Here is a 20,605-nt window from a genome sequence, read left to right on the forward strand (position 1 = left end):
AGATAAAAGAGAAATGGGCTGCCTGGAAATGGTGTGAGTAGAAGACAAAATTCAAGTAGTTCATCGTGGAGAGAATGACATATTTTCACCATGAGAAGTAAATTATATGGGTTTTAGAAATGGAGAGTTCAAGCTCCTTGCTTTGACTTTACCTGGAGTCCTCTACAAGGACACCATCACCACTGCTCTCCCCCATTCCTATCCTTCTAGAACATTCCTACTCCCTTCAAGTGCCACTGAGCTCTATTGCCTATCAATTGGACTACCCCATTGCCTATTTTTACTTTATATCTTCCTATGGGCAGTAGGCTACTAGAATAAGATATAAATTATGGATATCCATCCTATTTGGATTCACATTAGATAATTTCACCACAGGTTACTAGTTCCTTACTGAGCCATACACTATTTCCAAAGAATCAAAATACCCCACTAGTGTTTTACTCCATTCTAAGTTCATTTTTTATCAGTCTACTACAGATTCTTTGACTTCCTTTCCCCATACAAGAACAATTTGCTTTAAATATGGGATGCATTTTTCCTCTCTTCCATTTCCCTGCCAGAATCCTCAGCAAATTCATTGTCCAATTCAATACCTCTGTTTGTAATTAAAGCTTTTGTCTCTAAGCTTATGGCAGCCAAGTGATAAATGGAATTTTGGCCCAAATTCAAACAATAGTGATCCTAATATATCTAAGGGCCTTCTCGGATTAGTTCTTTACTTCCCAAATATGTAACTGGAAGAGACATAGTAAGCAACTAGCAGAATCCAGACATTGGCTATCTGACCTTAGACATGAAGACTAATATTATAAGTGACAAATGCAAGTATAGAATTTCCCCTCTCTACCAAGATAGTAAATCTAGTAAATCGTATCAACAGAAAAACTATAGAAAGTAGAACCAACAACAAAAATTTAAAAGGTGTAGGGATGATAATATCTATTACAGCTCCATTTAAAGAATCAATTCACCCAGTATAAAATCTTGGAAAATGTTTGCAATGGATCTTGAACGACAGTGAGTTATCTAAAATGTAAACATGTTATAATTATAACTGCAGCTACAATTTAACATGTAATATCTCTATTGGAGCAAATCAATACAGACCCGGCAAATTTCTTACCTGACAAAGACAACCCTTACCCCCGATTGAGAGAATACACCAACAAGTGAAAGAACAACCAGTATGTGTTTGTTTTTACTCATCAAGGCAAATGGGTCATATTAACTGTCTTGCTGCAGACTCTGCCAACTCCCCTGCTCTTGACCATAAAACAGCCTGCAAAGATCTATCCCCAAGTATCATACACCTATATTATTTTGATGACATAAGGAAGAGTCAGCAACAAGTATTCTGGAGGACTTAGCAAGTCACTTAAGAGAAACCTCATTAAAAATTCAGGGCTTACCACCTCAGTAAAGTTCTAGGATTAAGTGGTCTAGAGCAAGTTCAGAAAGTATGGGAGTCTGATTATAACAAAAAAAGGAAACACAATATGTGGTGTGATTTTATGAATTTAGAAGGCAATACATACCATCTTTGGATCTGTTTGTTTCGCTCACATTTATGAAGAGCCTTAAAGTTGCTAGTTTTAAAGGGAGTTGGATTAAAAGCTCTGCAGCAATTCCAAGCTACTATGTAAGTGGCTCTGCCACCTAGACCTAACATCCAACATATCTATGGCGCTGAGTAGCTACGGAAAATATAACTCCAGGAAAGTACCAACAGGTCAATCACAATCCATCTTTGTGCTTTTAGAGCAGAACCTCATTCTCATTTGTGGATGACTATTGTTTTAGAAACAGCTTCTCATAGAAAATAAGCACGTATCTGTATACGGGGTAAAAATGGGAGTTCATAACCCACTTGAATCAAACGTATGAAAAATGATATGTCAAGAGCTATGTAATATTTTGAACAATAATAAAAAAAAGAAAAGAAGCACGTGACCACTGACGTCAAATGAGCTTATGATCTGAGCTACATATCATTAACCTCACTTCACCATGCCACTAGGTTTTGGATACACATCAGTAAACCATCATCAAGTAGGTTGATAAATATAAGAGACTGAGCTTGGATAGGGCCACAATGTACACACTACATAAGAAGATGGTTCCTATTTCTCCAAAAAACTCCTCTGAATTACCTCCTCTCAATTCTGATTAAGAATAATTTGTGGGCTGGGACTGCAGCTCAGTGGCAGAGCACTTCCATAGCACATCTGAGGCACTGGGTTCCATGCTTAACACTTCATAAAAATAACCAAAATAAAGGTATGCTATCCATCTCAACTACAAGATATTTCTTTTTTTTAATAGAATTATTTATGAACAGCTGACTGAAAAAAGAAAAATTCTGATTCTGGTTAGTGAATGATTCAATACGATATGCTGGCACCAAATGAAAGAGGACTGTCACATTACAAACCTAATCAAAAGCGTACCTGAGAAGAACATTCTCCAGTGAGCAGAATTTCAAAACAGATTTTGTTGGACTCTGTGTTTAACTGAGATATGGCCACTGGCTAACAGTTTAGTAAGATGGTCAGGGACATAAGACTGGTGGCAAGAAATTCTAGGAAAGAGGTTTGCTGATAGACCTGAGAATGGGAAAAAAGTATGAAGACATTTGTATGTGATGTGGATGTCAAAGAGTATCCATTTCAGAGGAGGCCCTCAATAATCAGGTAGATGACATTCTGCAAATGGCAGTCAAGATTCCTTCTCCAGTCACTCCAGTGCTCGTACAACAGGTCCATGTACTAAGGGGATGGGAAGTGGCAAAGATGGAGTGTATGCATGGGCTCTGCAAAAGGAATGCTCGTCAATGATTATGTAGATACTGGCCCTCCAATCAAGAAGAAAACCAATGCTGAGAACTTGGTGTAGTGCCATTTCCTCAGGAGAACAACCAGTTGCCTAAAACAGGTTGATTTGAAGAAGGAGCAGCAAACTATTCTCACTAGAATAAACACAAATCCCTGCACACAAACTTCACCAACCTATAAAATGAAGTACAGACTTAAGAAATGCTTTACTTACAATCATGTAATCAAAATAGCAATGCCTTTGATCAAAGAACTTGGCAATGGGCTCAAGCCTAGGAAATTCATAGTCTTGGCTGCAACTATCACATACACAGCTCTTAAAAGAGGAATGGCTTATGGAGAATTCAGTCGTGGTGTCAACTGAGGAAAAATCATGTTAAAACTCTGGGCTCTATCTTAAAACATGAAGGATTTAAAACATGAAGTATATGTTTTGAAATGGCACCAAAAAAATATGGTATTATCTCCCCACACAGTTCTGGGAATCAATAAGCAGAAGAGATCCTCTCTCATGATTATAATATTTTTGCCTTCAGTCACCATGACTTTGAGCTCTGCTGGGTTGTTTCCTAGGAAGAAAAGGTTCCACCAGAAGATACAACAACTAAACTAGAAGGTCAATCTGGGGATACAGGAGGCTTACTGTACTGGTTGGAGTACGTCATCTTGATTACCAATGAAAACTTGGTGGTTGTTTCACAGTGAAAATGGGCAACTATAACAAAAATGTTCTCTGAAGAACCTCTCAGAATGACCATAAAATCTAGTAGCTGAAGTGAGAGAAAACCTCAGCACCAAGAAAAGTCTAGTTCACTGAGGATTCAGATCTTTGAGGTAATTTACATCCCTAGTAAAGTGCAAAGATATGATTCAAGTGTATTTACAGTACTAGAAATAGTTAATCATAGAGATTTCTAATTCACATTACAAAAACACTCTCAAGAAGCCTCAACAGGTAGATCAAAAGTTGTCCTCCTGCACTGTGGATATAAGATAGTGGTTGTGTTTTTCTTACTTTGACAATATGATGGGGTAGAAACAGTATTTGGTTATCATTTTAACTTGTATTTCTGATTATTAATGAGGCTGAATATCTATTCCTATCAGGAATCTCTCCACAGTACAGAGATTATTATGTATGATGCAAAAACTTACAGGTTTTTGTTAGCATGTAAGTTTTATTTATGATTCTTAGGGGATCAAGTTTCTAATTTATATGTAGCCAAACAATCAGTATTTCCTTTTATGGTTTCTTTCATTGCCTTTCTACTCAGAACAACCTTCCTTGCCCATATTTAAACATATTTTCTTCCAGATGTTTATGGTTTCTTTGGGGTATATAATTCTTTAATCCATCTGGAATTGACTTTTGTATAGTATAAGCAGAGAAAATAATTTTTCCCACACAGTTAACCAATTATCCAGAGTAAATATTTCTTCTTTAAAAAAAATCTTTCAAGATCAAAGCAGATTTTCTTTTATTTCACTGATTATCATATTAATGCAATGCCATGGGGAAAGGGGAAGAAAAAACTCTAGGAAAACCCGATTCATCAGGAGCACTGACATTTCAGGCTCACAGCAAACCTATACAATGAACTTACAAGACTATTCATCCTCTAAAAGGGTTATCATTTCTAGAGACACATAAGGCCCTATTTTATCACCTGTCATATTCAATATGAGAATGAAGCCATTTGAAGAAATAGGTGGACATTTGGGGGCTATCATATCATTTTTATCTGATCCTGACAGCTCAGTTTCACTGCCTGTCTTACACTAGATGGATTTGAGAGCTGACATCATAGAAAATGTGCTGAAATCTAATCCATAAAAGACTACTGGTGATGATGGTAAGCAGGAAAATATATCTGCATAATGTAGCAAAGGTTATCACGGGCTCCTGATGTGGGGCTTCAGTTGTCAGGCAGATGGGCAGCATCATGATTTGCAGAAAGCCAGCTGCTAGTGGAGTTTCAAGGGAAAAGAAAGAAAAGAAGTGCAAGTTTCCATACAAACTCATCACAGAGAATTTTAACATCTCTCTATAGCCTGCAGGCTTGCTCTCTTTTGCATATCTTTATATTCAACCTTGCATCTTATATGCACACTAATATAATATCTGGGCTACAAAACACAAAGAAACAAAAACCAATCATTTTCCACTGCTTGTACCCATATTTGTTTCTGGGAACAATTTGTTATTGAAGTACATCTAAAAGTATGAAAAATTTTGAACTTTCACTGACTTAGAGATCCACTTAACCTTTAAAACAACTGGTACCTATTGCTAACATTTAGGGTTTTTTTTCTTTTCATTAGTTTTTCTTATAAGAGTGAAATAGCTCATTGTATAACAGTCTAAACACACAAGTGAAGAGATAAATAATGTGTTTTTCCTACGCTCCTTAGATAATAAACTTGATATTATTATTCTTTGCCTTTTTTTAAATGACTTTTATACAAATACATGCTACAGAATCATTTTTCCATGTATGTTGTTTTTAAAAATGTCTTCAAAATTAAAATAGAAAGCTGCCCTGTCATTATTTTTACTCATCTAATGAACATTTCTCTAAGTTAATCAAATAGGTCATATATATTATAGCTATGTCATATTTACTGAGCCAGTTCAATATCAATGCATGTAACAAAGCTGCATTGGATACCTTCATGCATATATCTGGAAAAATTAATAGTTTGATTTCTAGCAGCTAAATATCAAATGCAAACCTTTTAAACTGAACTTATGGGTATTGTTAATAGAAATATGCGTTTCTACAACGCTTTCCAACAAATCACAGCAACTCACATTTCCATGCAATGTGGACAACCAGTGAAAACACTTAAAATATCCAAAGGAAAAAGACAGGTCATAAAAATAAAGTAAAAAATATAATTGGAAAATAAACAAAATTTAAAAACCTCACTGGATGGGCTCAATAATGAATGCAGATAGAAGAAAAAGGTCAAATAAATTTAACTTATAAAATGTAAAAAGTACAGATAAAACAGACCAAGAAAAACCAGAGTCCCTGGAAGCTGTAGAGTAACAAAACACTTGTATTATCAGGTCTCAAAAAGGGAGGAGTGGGCAAATGAAAACGAAATAATGACTGAAAATTACCAGATGATATAAATCTGCAGATTCAAGAAACTGTGAGCCAACACCAAACAAGATAAATCCATAGAATCCCATAATGTACATCCCAATTAAACTTCTATATCCTTAAAGCAAAACTGTCCCCACTCCTGCATGGCCCAAAGAGGAAATAGGTCTCTTCAAATCTACCACAACAAATGCTATGCCCAAAGTCATTAATCACAACCAAAGAAGCTACTGGAAACACACATTATGGTGCCTAGCTAGAATCAAAGCCAGTATTGAATAACAAACCCAAACCTCCAAACACATCTTCAGGATATGTAGAAATATGTTACACCAAATGCAGAAATATCAATGAAGAAACACGATAACATGACATCTCCAAAAGATAACTCTCTGGTAAGAGATTCCAACAAAATCAGAATTATGAAATGCTTAATAATTCAAAAAAATATTTTTTTAAATATCAATGAGATCCAAGTGAATACAGAAACAGTTAAATGAAATCAGAAAAACAGTGCAGGATATGAATGAAAAATCCAGCAGAGCTTCTGAAAAAGAACTAAGAGAATTCTTAGAAATGAGGAAATCAATAAGTCCAATTCAGTTGAAAATCTCAGCAACAGACTAATCTATAAAAGAAAAGCCCCACATTACATTAAAAGGCAACTCCCTTAGACTAAGAGCAGATTTCTCAGCAGGGTGGGATGGAATGAACATATTCCAAGTCCTCAAAAAGTTCTAGTTTTTGCTACCTTGTACTTTCAGTTATTCTTTCATCTTTCCATTATGGAACTAAACAATAAAATAACTATTGTATTATTATGCCGAGCAAGATCATTCTTCATAAGGATGGAAAAACAAAGAACTTCCAAGATAAAAACTGAGGGAATTCATGACCAGCTTTACAAAACATGCTTAAGGGAGTTGCACACACAGAAGTGAAAGGTAGCATGTGAAACTATCAACTCCCACTAGAAGAGTAGATACATAAAAGAGAAATGAAAAATGACCAAACACTATTAATACAATACACCATCAAACAACAAAGATGAATAAGTCAAAGAAAAGACCAAAGGAATATTCAAAACAACTAGAATAAAAAACTAAATGACAGGCATAATTCAACCATTTCAATAATAACCCTGGATACAAATGGACTTAATTCTCCAACTAAAAGGTACACATTGGTTGTACAAATAAAGGAAAACAACAAATCCAACAATATGTTCCCTACAAGAAACTTGCTTCACCAATAAAGACACACACAGACTGCAAGAATGAAAATATAAATTCCAAGCAAATGGAATCCTGAGCAGGAATAGCTATACCTATATCAGACAAAATAGACTTTAAAACAAAAACTATAAGGAGAACACATTACCTTCATTATCATGCATTACCTTAATATAAGACCTGAAATTCCAAAACTACTAGAAGAAAACACAGGGGATACACTTCAACTTATTAGTATAGGCAATCATTTTCTTAATTAGGCCCCAAAAGCACAGGAAGCAAAAGGAAAAACTGACAAACGGGGACTACATTAAACTAAATAGTTCTTGCATAGCAAAGGAAACAGAATGAAAAGAAAATCTACGTAATGGGAGAAGATACTTGCCAGAGGGTTAATGCCAGAATACATAAAGAATTCAAAAACTTAAAGAAAAAGTAATCCAAGCTGGGCATGATGGCATATACTTGTAATCCTAATGATGCAAGAGGATCACAAGTCTAACCTCAGCAATTTATTAAAACTCTCAGCTACTTACCCGGATCCTATCTCAAAATAAAAAGGACTGAAGATGCAGCTTAGTGATAAAGCACTCCTGGTTTCAATCACCAGTACAAAAAGAAAAAAGAAAAATACAATGAAAAATGAATAAATAATCTGAATACACTTCTCAAAAGAAAAGCAAATAACTGATATATTTTAAAATGTTCACATTAGCCATCAGCTAAATGAAAATCCAAATTACAATGGGTTTCACCCCCAATTAGAATGTCTATTATTTTAAAAAAATAACAGACATAGGTGAGCATATGGAGAAAAAGCAATTCTCTACACTGTTGGTGGAAATATAAGTTAGTACAACCATTATGGAGAAAACCATGGAGGTTCCTCAAAAAACTAAAAGTTTACTACGGTATCACTCACAACAACTAAAATATGGAATTAGCCTAAGTGCCCATAAACAGATGAATGGATAAGGAAAATATGGTGTATATACACAATGGTTTATTATCCAGACATAAAGAAAAATAAAAATATAGGGTCGACACTCCATCATGTAAGTTCAGGCACTGGCTTCCTTAACAAGAACCCTAAAGCTCAAGAAATAAAACCAATAAATAAATGGGATGACATCAAATTTAAGAAGCTTCTACTCAGCAAAGGAAATAGTAAAGAAAGCCTATAGAATGGGAGGAAAATCTTTACCAGCTGCTCCTCAAAGGGGATTAATATCCAGAATATATTAAGAATTCAAAACATTCAACACACACAAAAAAAAAAATCAAATAAATGGGCAAAAGAACTAAACAGACAATTCTCAAAAGCAGAAACACAAAATGGTCAAATATATTTTTTAAAGTTCAACATCTTTTAACAATCAAAAAACACAAATCAAAACTATACAAGATTTCTTCTTGCTCCAGTCAGAATGGCAATTATCAACAACACAAATAATAAATGATGGTGAGAATGTAAGGGAAAAGGTATGTTCATACATTGTTGGTGGGACTGCAAATTAATACAATCACTCTGGAAGATTGTATGGAGACTCCCCAAAAGATTAGTCACAGAACACCACATGACCCAGGCATCCCACTCCATGATATTTATCTAAAAGAACTAAAATCATCTATACAACACAGACACTTCAATGTTTATAGCAACACAATTCACAATAGCAAATTATGGAATCAGATAGATACCTGTGAACAAATGAATGAATCAAGAAAATGTGGCATATGTACACAACGGAGTTCTACTCAGCCAAAAAGAAGAATACAATGACACTTGCTGGTAAATAGGTGGAAATGGAGAACACCATGCTTAGTGAAATAAGCTAGACTCAGAAAAATCAAGGATTGAAGGTAGAAGCCAGAGCAAAATAAGGGAAAGAAGGCAGTGGGGGAGGGGATCAAATTACAAATACACAGAGACAGTTCACAGAGCAGAAGGTGGAGAATGACAGGGAGGGATGAAAGATGGGAAAGGGGAAGAAATAGAAATGAATTTAACAAAATCATGTTATATGAGTAGTAAAGGGAATTTTACCTTTATGTATATGCAGAAAGTACCAATCAAAAAGAAAGGAGTGAGGGCTGGGGTTGTGGCTCAGTGGTAGAGTGCTTGCCTCGCACATGTGAGGTACTGGGTTTGATTCTCAGCACCACATAAAAAATAAAAATATTGTGTCCATTTACAACTAAAAATATATTTTTGAAAAAAAATAAAGGAATGAAAGGAAGATCAGTAGAGGAGGGAGAAGAGGGGGATGGAGGAGAGGAGAAAAGGAGGGATGGTGTTTAAAATCAAATTCCTTCCATATCTGGTTTTGTCCAAATGAACCGAATTACCATATATAACTACAATAAAAAGAAATATACTGATAACACTGTGATTTAAAGGCAGCTTAAATATATATTCTCTGGGGAATTATACCACAAACTTGATATATATATTGTTTTTAATTTTTAGAAATTGCTTTATTTTTATCTTTAATTATATAAAACATGTATGTGTTTATTAAATTTGGACCATAAAACAGATACATTCAGAGATGTACAGCTCATCCCTGGCCCTGCCTCCCTATTCTCTTCCCACCCACTAATTTACCCTTCCTTGTTGCAAATTTTTTATTTAACCTTCCATTTTTTCCTCTTTGAAAATGTTAGCAAATGTACCTATTATTTCTGTGTTCACCCTTTTTCCTAGATAACATGTAGTATGCTAAATGCTGCTCTGCACCTTGCTTTTTTGGGGGGCGGGGAGGGGAGGTAATATATCTTGGAGATGACTATAGCTGTGGTTATGGATATTCCCTGTTCCTTTTCCCCTCCATTATGGGGATTGGGATACACAGATTTCTAAAGATGGTCCTTCTCCAAGAGTTCCACTCCTAACTACTCAACCAAACAGTAATGTAGGTACTACTGAGAATGGGAGTTGGAAGGTGTGAAGTTCCAGTTCAGTTAACCTTGAGATATGGAGAACATCTGGGTCAGCCTAATCTAATCAGGTGAGACCTTTGAAAGCAGATCATTTCCCCTGACGGGTGGCGGAACTAGACAAAGATGTTTGAACCATGAAGCGAATTCAGGGCATGAGAAGTGATCTTGCCAGGAAGAAAGCTAACAGCTACATTGCGAATTTCTAATCCAGAAGACTTCAGTCCTATAGTTGAAAGAAATTAATTCTACCAATCACTAGTGAACTTTGAAGAGAACACGGAGCCTCAGATGAGAGCTACAGCACCAGCCAATATCTATGACTTCAAGCCTGGGAGGTCAGCAGTAACAGAGTGCCCACCCTCCTAACCCATAAAACCATGAGATAAATAGGCATTATCTAAAGTCACTGAGATTATGGCAATTTGTTTCAACAAAAAATAGAAAACTAACACGGAGATCACCACAGTTCCCCGACTAGATTCCTGGTGCTGGATGCTTGGGTAGTTTAGCCCTGTGCTGTGTCATTTCACTTCTCATGCAGTCTCCTAGAAGCAAGACAGCTAGGTCAAAAGGTAAATGAATACGTTTTTTATTTTCCTTTGTTGAGGTCAAGTATCCCTACTCTAGAAATCCAAAGTCTGAAATGCTCCAAAATCTGCAATTTTTTTGAGCACTGACATGATACCACAAAGGAAATAGTTATCTTGCCACACTTGACTCATGTGCCTGGTCACAGCCAAAAATGCAGGCACACTAACAATATGTATAAAATTACCTTCGGTCAATGTGTGTAAGATGCATAGGAAACAAATGAATTTCATGTTCAGACTTGGGTCCTATCCCCAAGATATCTCATTATGTATATACAAAAATCCACTCCCCAAAAAAGTGCTTCTGGTCCCAAGAATTTCAGATAAGGGATATTCAACCAATATTTCCAGATTCTTCTTCACAGTAGTTACACTATTGTGCATCTTTTATACTGGTAGTGTAAAAAAGTGCCAGTTTCCAGAGCCTTGCCAAGAGAATACATTGTCAAATATTGCCAATGCATTAAGTGATAAATGGCATCTTAGTGTAGTTTTAATAATTGGCATTTCAATTAAAATAAGGCAGATTTAGCATTTACTCATAAGTTTAAGGGTCATCTGCTTTCCTTTTTCCATTAACTGGCTGTTCATGGACTCTTGTCTATTCCTGTCCAATCCTTTTAATTTACTTTGGGTTTCTGTGTTCCATGTCACAGGTCTTCCTCAAATATCTGGTGATTTTTTTTTTTAAATGACACTGAAGTGTGGCTGGAAGTTTGCACATAGGAATAGGGCTTATGACAGATGGCCTCTAGTGTAGGACAAAATTCCACTGGCTGTAGTAGGGAACACTCAAATGTCAGCCATTGTGGGGCTTTTATCAGATCCCCAAGAGCTTCCCTAAGATGATGCTCCAAACTCTGGGCAACAGTAGGTAAGTCAAGCTGCAAGCAGTCCGAGTTTGAATGGGAAGGTAGCTAAGGCCCTCCCACAGAGTAAGTTTACTTTCATACTGTCATCTGCTTTTCCACAAGCTCCTCATCCCCTCTTAGCCACACTATGCAGAACACCTCTCAAGAGCCCTGCTACAGTTGGAGAGGAGAAGCCTCCCAGATGCTCAGTGTAGGAGGAAAGCTATGGCTCAAATCTCCATAGCAATTTCTCACTTATGCTTTCAAAGTACCTGGTAAGCCCATCTCCTTACCATTCCAAATATTACCAGGTAGTAATCATGTCTAATATTGGCCTCATCCCTTGTAGACAATAAGAGATTTCAGCAATCTCCTTCCACTAAATGAGTAAAGATTTATCCGTCAGCTTTCCAGCATCCAAAATACAAAGTTATGGGGAAACAACACTCATCCACTTTTAGTCATCTTTCCCTCTGCCATTGTTGTCTTGTGCCTTTTTAACTCCTTTACTCTCATTCACATACAGAAGACATAAAGTTGAACCTGAAGATGACTACTAAAACTACCTTGATTAGAAATCATCCGCCATCTGTCCCTCCTCCTCCTAGAATTCCTGGCGCTTTGCAAAGTGAGGCCTCCTGGACCCACACTCCATCTTATTGTTTTCACATGGATTTCCCATGTCTTTGTCGCCGGCTCAATACAGTTCAGCGTGTTCTTTCATATGGACTTTCAAAGCCGCAATGACATCCCCAGCAGAGACCATTGTCTCTCAGTTCTTCTGTTGATTTTCCAAAAAACCTGCCTCTCCATAGTGTTTTCATTAATTGTTAAAATTCTTTTCTGTCTCTTTCATTAGTTCTGCCACAGTAAGAGCTGCCTGGTCTTCCTGTTCTTTCTCCTTCAAGAACTATGTCTTGCAAAACTGCCTGGGGCAAACGTTGACCTACTAATTTCTTCCCCTACTCAGCACCAGTTGAGGACAGGTGCGCCAAAGCAGGTGAGGAAAGGGAAGCAGGTAAAGTCGTCTTCCCAGAGCCTCCCAGTCTGGGGCAGGCTGGCCCCACCAATTCTTTCAGCCCTACTCCAGATGTCCTGGACACTTCTGAAGTAGGAATAGGACTACAGACCCCAATCATCACACAGAGAAAGCATCTGCATTTAGAACCCTGCAGAAGCTCCAAGGTCTATATTCACCATCAGGGACTCAAGAAGAGGCGTGTCATCTCTGCCACACAGTGCAGGAAGAATGCAGCCCACCTGTGAGATCCGCTCTCCACACTTGCCCTGCTGGCTATGTTGCTCCAGAGAATCAACATGGACTCAGTCAGGATGTGCCTTCAGGCCATCTGTTTCCTGCCATTTGTAAAGTTTTCTAAATATTCATCTAGAGACACACAGAAGTCACAGCAGTTCCCTGGGAGGACTGGATGTGCCATGAGTCCCCAGACACTGAACATCTGAATGGTTTTATTCCTCCCAGTTAAACAGTCTTTGCAGTTAGGGTTGCAGAAAATGTTTCAGATAGAGTGATCTGAATGGCTCTCTGAAAAACAGAGACCTGAATAACCCAAGGCAGCTAGCCAAGCAAACCCTGGGGGGGGGGGGGGGGGAAGAGATCACAGCCACTGAGAATGCAATTGGGGAAAGACTTAAAAGCAGTACAACAGGCTTAGTGTATTCAAAGAGTAAGAAGAGCACTGTACTGTCACGTATAACTAATTAAAACAAACTTAAAAATTAAAAAAAGAGTAAAAAGAAAACCTGCATACTGGAAGCAAATGAGCAAAAAGACTACAAAACAAGGGCTAAGAGATGGGCAGGAACTGGATGAGGCCGGGCAGAGTGGGTCCTGGTGAGGAGCCGGCTACTATTTTATTATGGCTGGGTAGTACCAGAAGAGTCTGAGCAGGGAAGATGAGTCACGACGGTGTGTAGATACTTCTGCTGCTCTACAGAAACCAGACTGAGAATGAGAAATGACCTAAGAACACAAGTTGAGAAACTTAGTTCATCTGGTAGAAAATGATGGTAGACATAAGGAGCGATCAAAGGCAGCAAAGTCACTGTTAAGGCCATTGAAAAGTAATGAAGACAAGTGACCTCCACTTCCATCTATTATGGACTAACAGCAACAGGATTCACTTCCAATCTAAAACAAAATATTCAAAACATCAATTTTAAAGACAATAAGCAGAAAATAAAGAAGGATATAAGTAGTAAATCCCCAGAGATGAAAAACAATGAAATCTTATTAAGCGCTTCTAAATACCCTTGAATTAGACGTGATTAACTATAATATAATGACTTGCTAGAAGGTAAACAACAAGAGAAAAATCACAGAATAAGGCAAATACCTTCCATGTGAAGAGTATATTCAATTATAGCCATAGTCATGAATTGATATTAGTATTTGTCAGCACTTATCTGTAGGAATAGACATTCTCAAAGATTAGCCAAAGCTCACACCAAAGATCAGCTGCAAGTGACTTCATGATGTGGACACTAACTTTGACTACCAGTTAAGCTAAATGTTATCTCCCCTATAAAAAAAGAATTTTTTCATTAATACAACTCTATTACCAAAAAAAATTTTTTTAACATTCTCAATCATTATTTTTCTTCTGTCAATAAAAGACATGTGGGAATTTGCCTTGTTATATAAATATCAACATAACAGTCAAAATTTTTCCATTTTGCCCACAAAGCCCAATTGTGAATTCTCTGGATGTTTACGGGAAAGAAAAAAAAAAGTAACTGTACCAATTCCTAATCCAAATCAATCTCAGCATTGCACACTCTCTTCTTATTCCAGAACAAGTAAAAACCTAGATGAAGAAGTGAACATTAAACCAGATTTTAAGGAAACCTCTGGGCTTCAACAGAGGTTAATCATAAAGCATCATAGCTTGAAGGGAACTTATCTCTTCCTTTTAGAGGAAGGAATTGAAATGGAGAGGGAAAAAAAAAAAAAAAAAAAAAACAAGCCCCAGTCCAGAGTAAGTCCTTGAACTCCCACCCAGCTTTCTTCCTACCTTACAAGTCTGCTCCTCTGGAGCCTTCACAGCTACTCATTCCAGAATCTCACAACAACAACAACAACAAAAAAAGCCTACCATTGGTTCTAAAAATCCTAAGGTACAAAGGACCAACTCTAACACCCTGCCTCAGAGTGGGCTCAGATCTAGATAGAGTACCCCAGGTACTTTCACACCCCACTTCAGATTTAGAATCTTCTCAGGTTCTTTGTGTGTCTAAGCTGAGATTGTAAGACATATTAAACTCTTGGAAATTTTTAGAAAAAAGTTTTCAATACCAGATGCATAAAGGCCAAGAAATATCCTGTAAAATGCATATGAAACTACTAATAAAACATGAACTAAATTGAAGTTATTGATGAAGCCATCCGAGAAGATCATACCTTGCTTGGCAGCTGAGTAGCAACATCTCACGATTATGCATCACAATATACAAAAGCACCAGGAAGGCTTTGGCTCTAATGGAAGTTGAGGGGCTGTCAAGTAGACGTATAATTGTGGAGACAAAATCCTGTGGAAGACATTTAAAAAACCTTTTTGAGAAAATGTGAAAAATCCAGGATGGCTTCAATTCCCAGAGTAAATAGATTATAATAAATAGACAGCAAGAAATAAAGTATCAGCTACTGTTTTACACTTAATTTGTTCTAGACCCCATACTAAGTTTGATATGTATTCTCTCATTTAATCCTAAAGTTTTGCCATAAAAATTGACAGTAGTATCCCTATTTTATAAAGAAAAAATAATCTTGAAGAGGTAAGCAACATACCCAAATTCAGAGCTGGATTTGAATCTAGACCAGCTGAGTAACAAAGCCGACCTCTTGACTCATTAACCACACAATTCAATGTGTGGCAGTCACATCTGCATTCAGATGTCAATCTGAGCAAACCCGCACATGCAGAGATTATATCTCTAGTCCACATCTGAGATCTTAAACACAAAATGAAGGTAACCCAACATTTCTTAAGTCACAACAGATAGTAGAATAGCTATTGAGAGTGCTACTTGCCCTCTTAACAGGCAACTGTATTATTATTTCATGTGTACATTGATACACAAATATAAAACACACACACACACACAGAGTCAATAAATAGAAGAAACCAGAGATATAAATACTGTGTGCTTACGGAAGACTCGGGGAGCTCAATTTTTTTGTTTTTTTTTTTTTTTCTGCCATGCCTTGGTGCCTTTACACTGAATATTCTATTGCCAGGTGAGAAAAATTTACAATCATAAATGTGTTTTTAAATAACAACTTAGACCCCTTTTTAACATAAAAGAAAATAGAAATAAAAAGGGTTTGGGATGTAGTAAGGTACTTCTGGGTACAATTCCCAGTACCAAACAAAACTAAAAACAAAAAATCAGAAACCTCAGGCCTTTCCTAGTTCAGATATCAAAGATATAGGGAAGATTGATTAGTGGAGCAGGAGGAGACTGAGAAGGACAGAGGAGACAGGAAAGGAGAGGAAATATGGAATAAGTTTAACAAATTTTAACAAACCCACATTATATGCATATATAAATATGCCACAGAGAATTTCACCCTTTCTGTATATTTAGAAAGTACCAATAAAAGACAAATTTTAAAAAAAGAGCAAAAGGAAGATTAGCAGAGAAGGAGGAGACTACGGGGAGGGAGAGGGAAGAAAACAGGGATTGAAAAATTCCTTACATGTATGATGTTTTCCAAAATGAATCCAACTGCTATATATAATGCTCTAATTTTAAAAAGAAAGGGTGTGGTACAAGAGGTAAAAGGGCAGAGAGAAAGATTCATAAATCTATCAGAGCGGAGAACATGTTCATAAACGATTTATTTAAAGAGAAAAAGTGTGAGAGATGTGAGAAAAGGGAATGTTAAATTCCATATGGAAATAAAATGCAATAAATGAAAAAAAAGAACCACATAAAACTAGCCAATGTGCTTTGGTACATTAGTAAAAAATTAGTAAAGGGATAATTTTCTTGTCATAAATATCAATAGTGTACCTAAAAAATAAAAGAAACTACAAAACTAATCCCTTGAAAATTGGAACCTCTAATTTTTTTCTACATAGAATCACATTAACACATTTCAAAAACACTGCAGGCAACATTCATAAATGGCTATTTCATGGAAAGACAAAAATAAATGAGAATCTAAAGATTTCAGCTGATGAAAAGCTGGCTCCATCTGCTGTGGTCTGAGTGTTTTTCTCCTCCCACAAAATTTCAAGGTTGAAATTTTCACCATGACTCTGTAAGTATTGGGACGGTAGGAAGGTGATAAGGTCTTGTGAACTGTACCCTCACAAAAGGGTCCACTACCCCCATAAAAGAGGTGCCAGGGACCTTGTCTGCCCTTTTGACCATGAGAGGACATGTACAAGGTGGCATTGTTGAGGAATACATTCTTACTACACACCATATCTGCTGGCTCCTTGACCTTGGACTTCCTAGCCTCCAGAACTGTAAGCAACAATTTTCTGTTGTTCATTCATCAGCCAGCCTGAGGTATTTTGGTTAGAGCATTAAAAATGGTATAAGTTACCACCCATCCAAAATTTAAAAAAAAAAAACCAATGATGAAGCCCAGGTAAACTGTATTATCAATCTTAAGGAAACATCATTAAACAAGCACTTATAGACATGAGAAACATCCAAGTAAATCAATTACATAAGAAAAGGAAGTTAATGTGAGCTGGGGTGGTGGCTCAGTGGTACAGCACTTGCCTAAGCATACGTGAGGCACTGGGTTCAATTCCCAGCACCACATAAAAATAAACAAAGGTATTGTGTCCATCTACAACTAAAACAGATTTTTTAAAAAGGAAGTTAATTGCATAGAGAGAAGGAAAAACAAGTACAAAAATTCAACAAAATACAAGCAAGTTGAATCCAGCAATAAATCGGAAGTCATTATGACCAAGTGGGGTATATCCCAGAAATCCAAGACGAATTCAACATTTGAAAAACCAGTGTAAAACATCACATGACAGATACAAAGAGAAAATTTACATGATAACCAATTGATAATGAAAAAGTATTTGATAAAATTCAACTATTTACAATTTTTTGAAAATTTTCACAGCAAGCTAGGAATAGAAGGGACCATCCTCAATCTGAAAACAGACATCTAGAAAAACTCTACAGCTAATATCACATTTCACTGGATACTTCTAGGAACTGGGAATTAAGCAATGATGTCCACTCTCCTCACCCATGATTCCATATTTTACTGAAACCTATAGCCAATGCAACAAGGAAAAAGAATATTTAAAAGACACTGGAATTGGAATGGAAGAAATGTTAACAGATATGACTGTAGAAAATCCACAAGGAATACACCAAAAAAAAATTCCCCAACAAGTGGGATTAGCGAGACCTGGTATATTTCTGTATATTAGAAATGAGTAATTGGAAAACAGTGTTTGTAAAATAACATCTTTCAATAGCTACAACGACAAACTGGTTTAAACCTAACAAAAATAGATTCTTTTTCGGGGGTGGGGAGAAATAGACCAAGGATTGAACTCAGGGGCACTTGATCACTGAGCCACATCCCCAGCCCTATTTTGTATTTTATTTAGAGACAGGGTCTCACTGAGTTGCTTAGCACCACACTTTTTGCTGAAGCTGGCTTTGAATTCATGATCCTCCTGCCTCAGCCTCTCGAGCTGCTGGTATTATAGGTGTGCACCATACACCAGGCCAAAAATAGAGTCTTTACAGTGAAAATTGCATAAATATAAAAGACTGATAAAGGTTTAAGGACAGACGTTCTATGTGATAGAGTAAAAGAGCTAAATTAAAGATAGCACTTCTCCCCAAATTGACCTAAAAAATTAATGCAATTTTAATCAAAATGACAGAAGGATATTTTATAGATACAGACCAGCTAACTTTAAAATATATAAAGAAAAAGGAATTAGAATTGATCAAACAATTCGGGTGAGAAAGAAAATCACATAATGGTTTTCTGACCAAAAACTACAGTAATCCAACAATGTGGTACTCACAAAATGATAGCCATATAGTCCAAGGAAATAAGACAGTGTTTAGAAATAAAATCAAATAGTTTATGACAAAAGTACAAAGGCAGTTTTGAAGAAAGGATATTCTTTAACAAAAAATGCTGAACAACTCGATATTCACATGGGAAAAAAAATAACTTCAAATTAACTAAACTTTAAACCATCTATGCAAAAATTAACCCAAAACAGACTGTATAATCAAGCAAAATGTAAAACTACGAACTCTTAAAGGAAAAAAAATGTTCATAATCTTCAATTAGGAAGTGTTCTTAGATATGAAATCCAAATCACAGTCCATAAAAGAAATAATTGACAGTTAATTAAAATTAAACTTCCTCTATGAAATCACTGTAAGATACATATGAGCAGAAAATACTTGTATAAAGAATTCTTAAAATTCAGCATTAAGAAGTTTTAAATGCACAAAATATTTCAACAGACATTTCAGCAAGGATGTCAACTACCATTTGAAAAGATGCTCGGTATGCTTAATATCATGATCATTATAGTAATGCAAATTAAGATCACAATGAGATACCAGTATACATTCATTAGAATGACCAAAGTGAAAAATTATGACTGCATGGAACTATTAAAATTTTTCTACATTGTTAATGGGAGTGGAAAAATGGTACAACATTCTGGAAAATAATTCGGCAGTTTAAAAACTAATATTAAACATATACCTGCCGCAGTCTGGCTGGGCACAATTCAGGAGCCATTTGTCAAAAGAAACAAACTTTATTTTTAGAACCCCACACACCAAACAAAACAGCTCCTCAGGAAAAACCCTCAGAGCCCAACTGCCACCACCAGCTTCCCACAAGCCTCTCAACCTCCCCCACTCCTCCTGCTCTTGAGGCTGATTGGCTGGGTTGCGTGTGCAGAGCCAAAAAAGTCCCCCAATGAGCAGCTCCATAGTCTGCAAGGGCAGGGAAACAGCCCAATGAGCATCACCACAGAGGAGCCAATCAGCTACAAGTTGCTGGGGCCACTCTGAGCCAATCATCAGCTGGCAGTCTGAAAGGGCAGGGAATGGACATAAGTACGTACAAACATACAACATAAAACACAAGTGTGCACACAACACATAATATAATAGTAAAGGCCTTATAACTTTTTACAGGTGAAATCTCCATTGCAATGTTTAAAAACTCTATAGTCAAAAAATAGAACTGATCAGCAAAACATTAACCTAGGTCTGTATGAGCTCAAAAAACAAAATAGAACTTTATGATGTGGGAAAGGGCAATAATAAAATAGATATTGAAAAAAGCATCCTGGTTCTGTCGCAGATGTAAGAATAACCAAACTGGAGTTTTGGATATCAGTTGTTATGGATTTGAGCCAAATCATCTTCTTTTTGGTCTGTAGAAATCGCTTTAGTTAATCTCTCTGGAATCCAAATTGGCTGCTGTTCTCCCTGTGGAAACACATAAACAGACCCCCGACTCCAGACAATCACTGGGTCAGGACCTTGGTTAATCTCTCTGGAATCCAAATCGGCTGCTGTTCTCCCTGTGGAAACACACAAACAGACCCCCGACTCCAGACAATTACTGGGTCAGGACCTTTCCATTGTCTTGTTAGAATATCCTTCCAAAGTACCTTGGGCTTATGTACATTTTTTGGACACATATGCCTTTCCGCAGCACTAAGCCCTGATGAATCCAAATTTTAGAAGTTTAGAGTAAAAAGGGTTATTTTAAGTTTATCTTTGGGGAATATATACCCCTTCCCATATACCAATATGTGTTTATTCTTATGCAATGAAAATTTATGTTTACAAAAACATACTTGTACACAAACATTAATAGCCACATTATTCATGGTAGTCATAACCTGAATGCAATACACATGTCCTTCGTGAGTATGTGATACATCCACATAATGAAATACTACTAAGCAATAATTTTTACTCTATTAAAAAAAGCACAAATGAGTTTCAAGTGTGTAATGTTAAGTAGAAAAAAAAAATGGAGAA

The 20,605-nt window shown here is 36.5% G+C and overlaps 1 protein-coding gene across 5 annotated transcripts in view; it reads right to left on the minus strand.

The window, feature by feature from the left end:
* The window catches only part of Ulk4 (unc-51 like kinase 4), a 536,812-nt gene that overhangs the window by 361,270 nt on the left and 154,937 nt on the right, over positions 1-20,605 (minus strand). For all 5 annotated transcript variants that reach the window (XM_046437488.2, XM_046437490.2, XM_046437489.2 and 2 more), the window contains one exon: positions 14,982-15,109. In XM_046437488.2, the coding sequence (XP_046293444.1) occupies positions 14,982-15,109 (128 nt within the window). The remainder of the gene's footprint in view (positions 1-14,981; positions 15,110-20,605) is intronic.

Source organism: Marmota monax, unplaced genomic scaffold (assembly GCF_021218885.2).
Source record: "Marmota monax isolate L192 unplaced genomic scaffold, Marmota_monax_Labrador192_F-V1.1 WCK01_AAM20220418_F8-fsc00021, whole genome shotgun sequence".
In the NCBI taxonomy this organism is placed as follows: Eukaryota; Metazoa; Chordata; class Mammalia; order Rodentia; family Sciuridae; genus Marmota; species Marmota monax.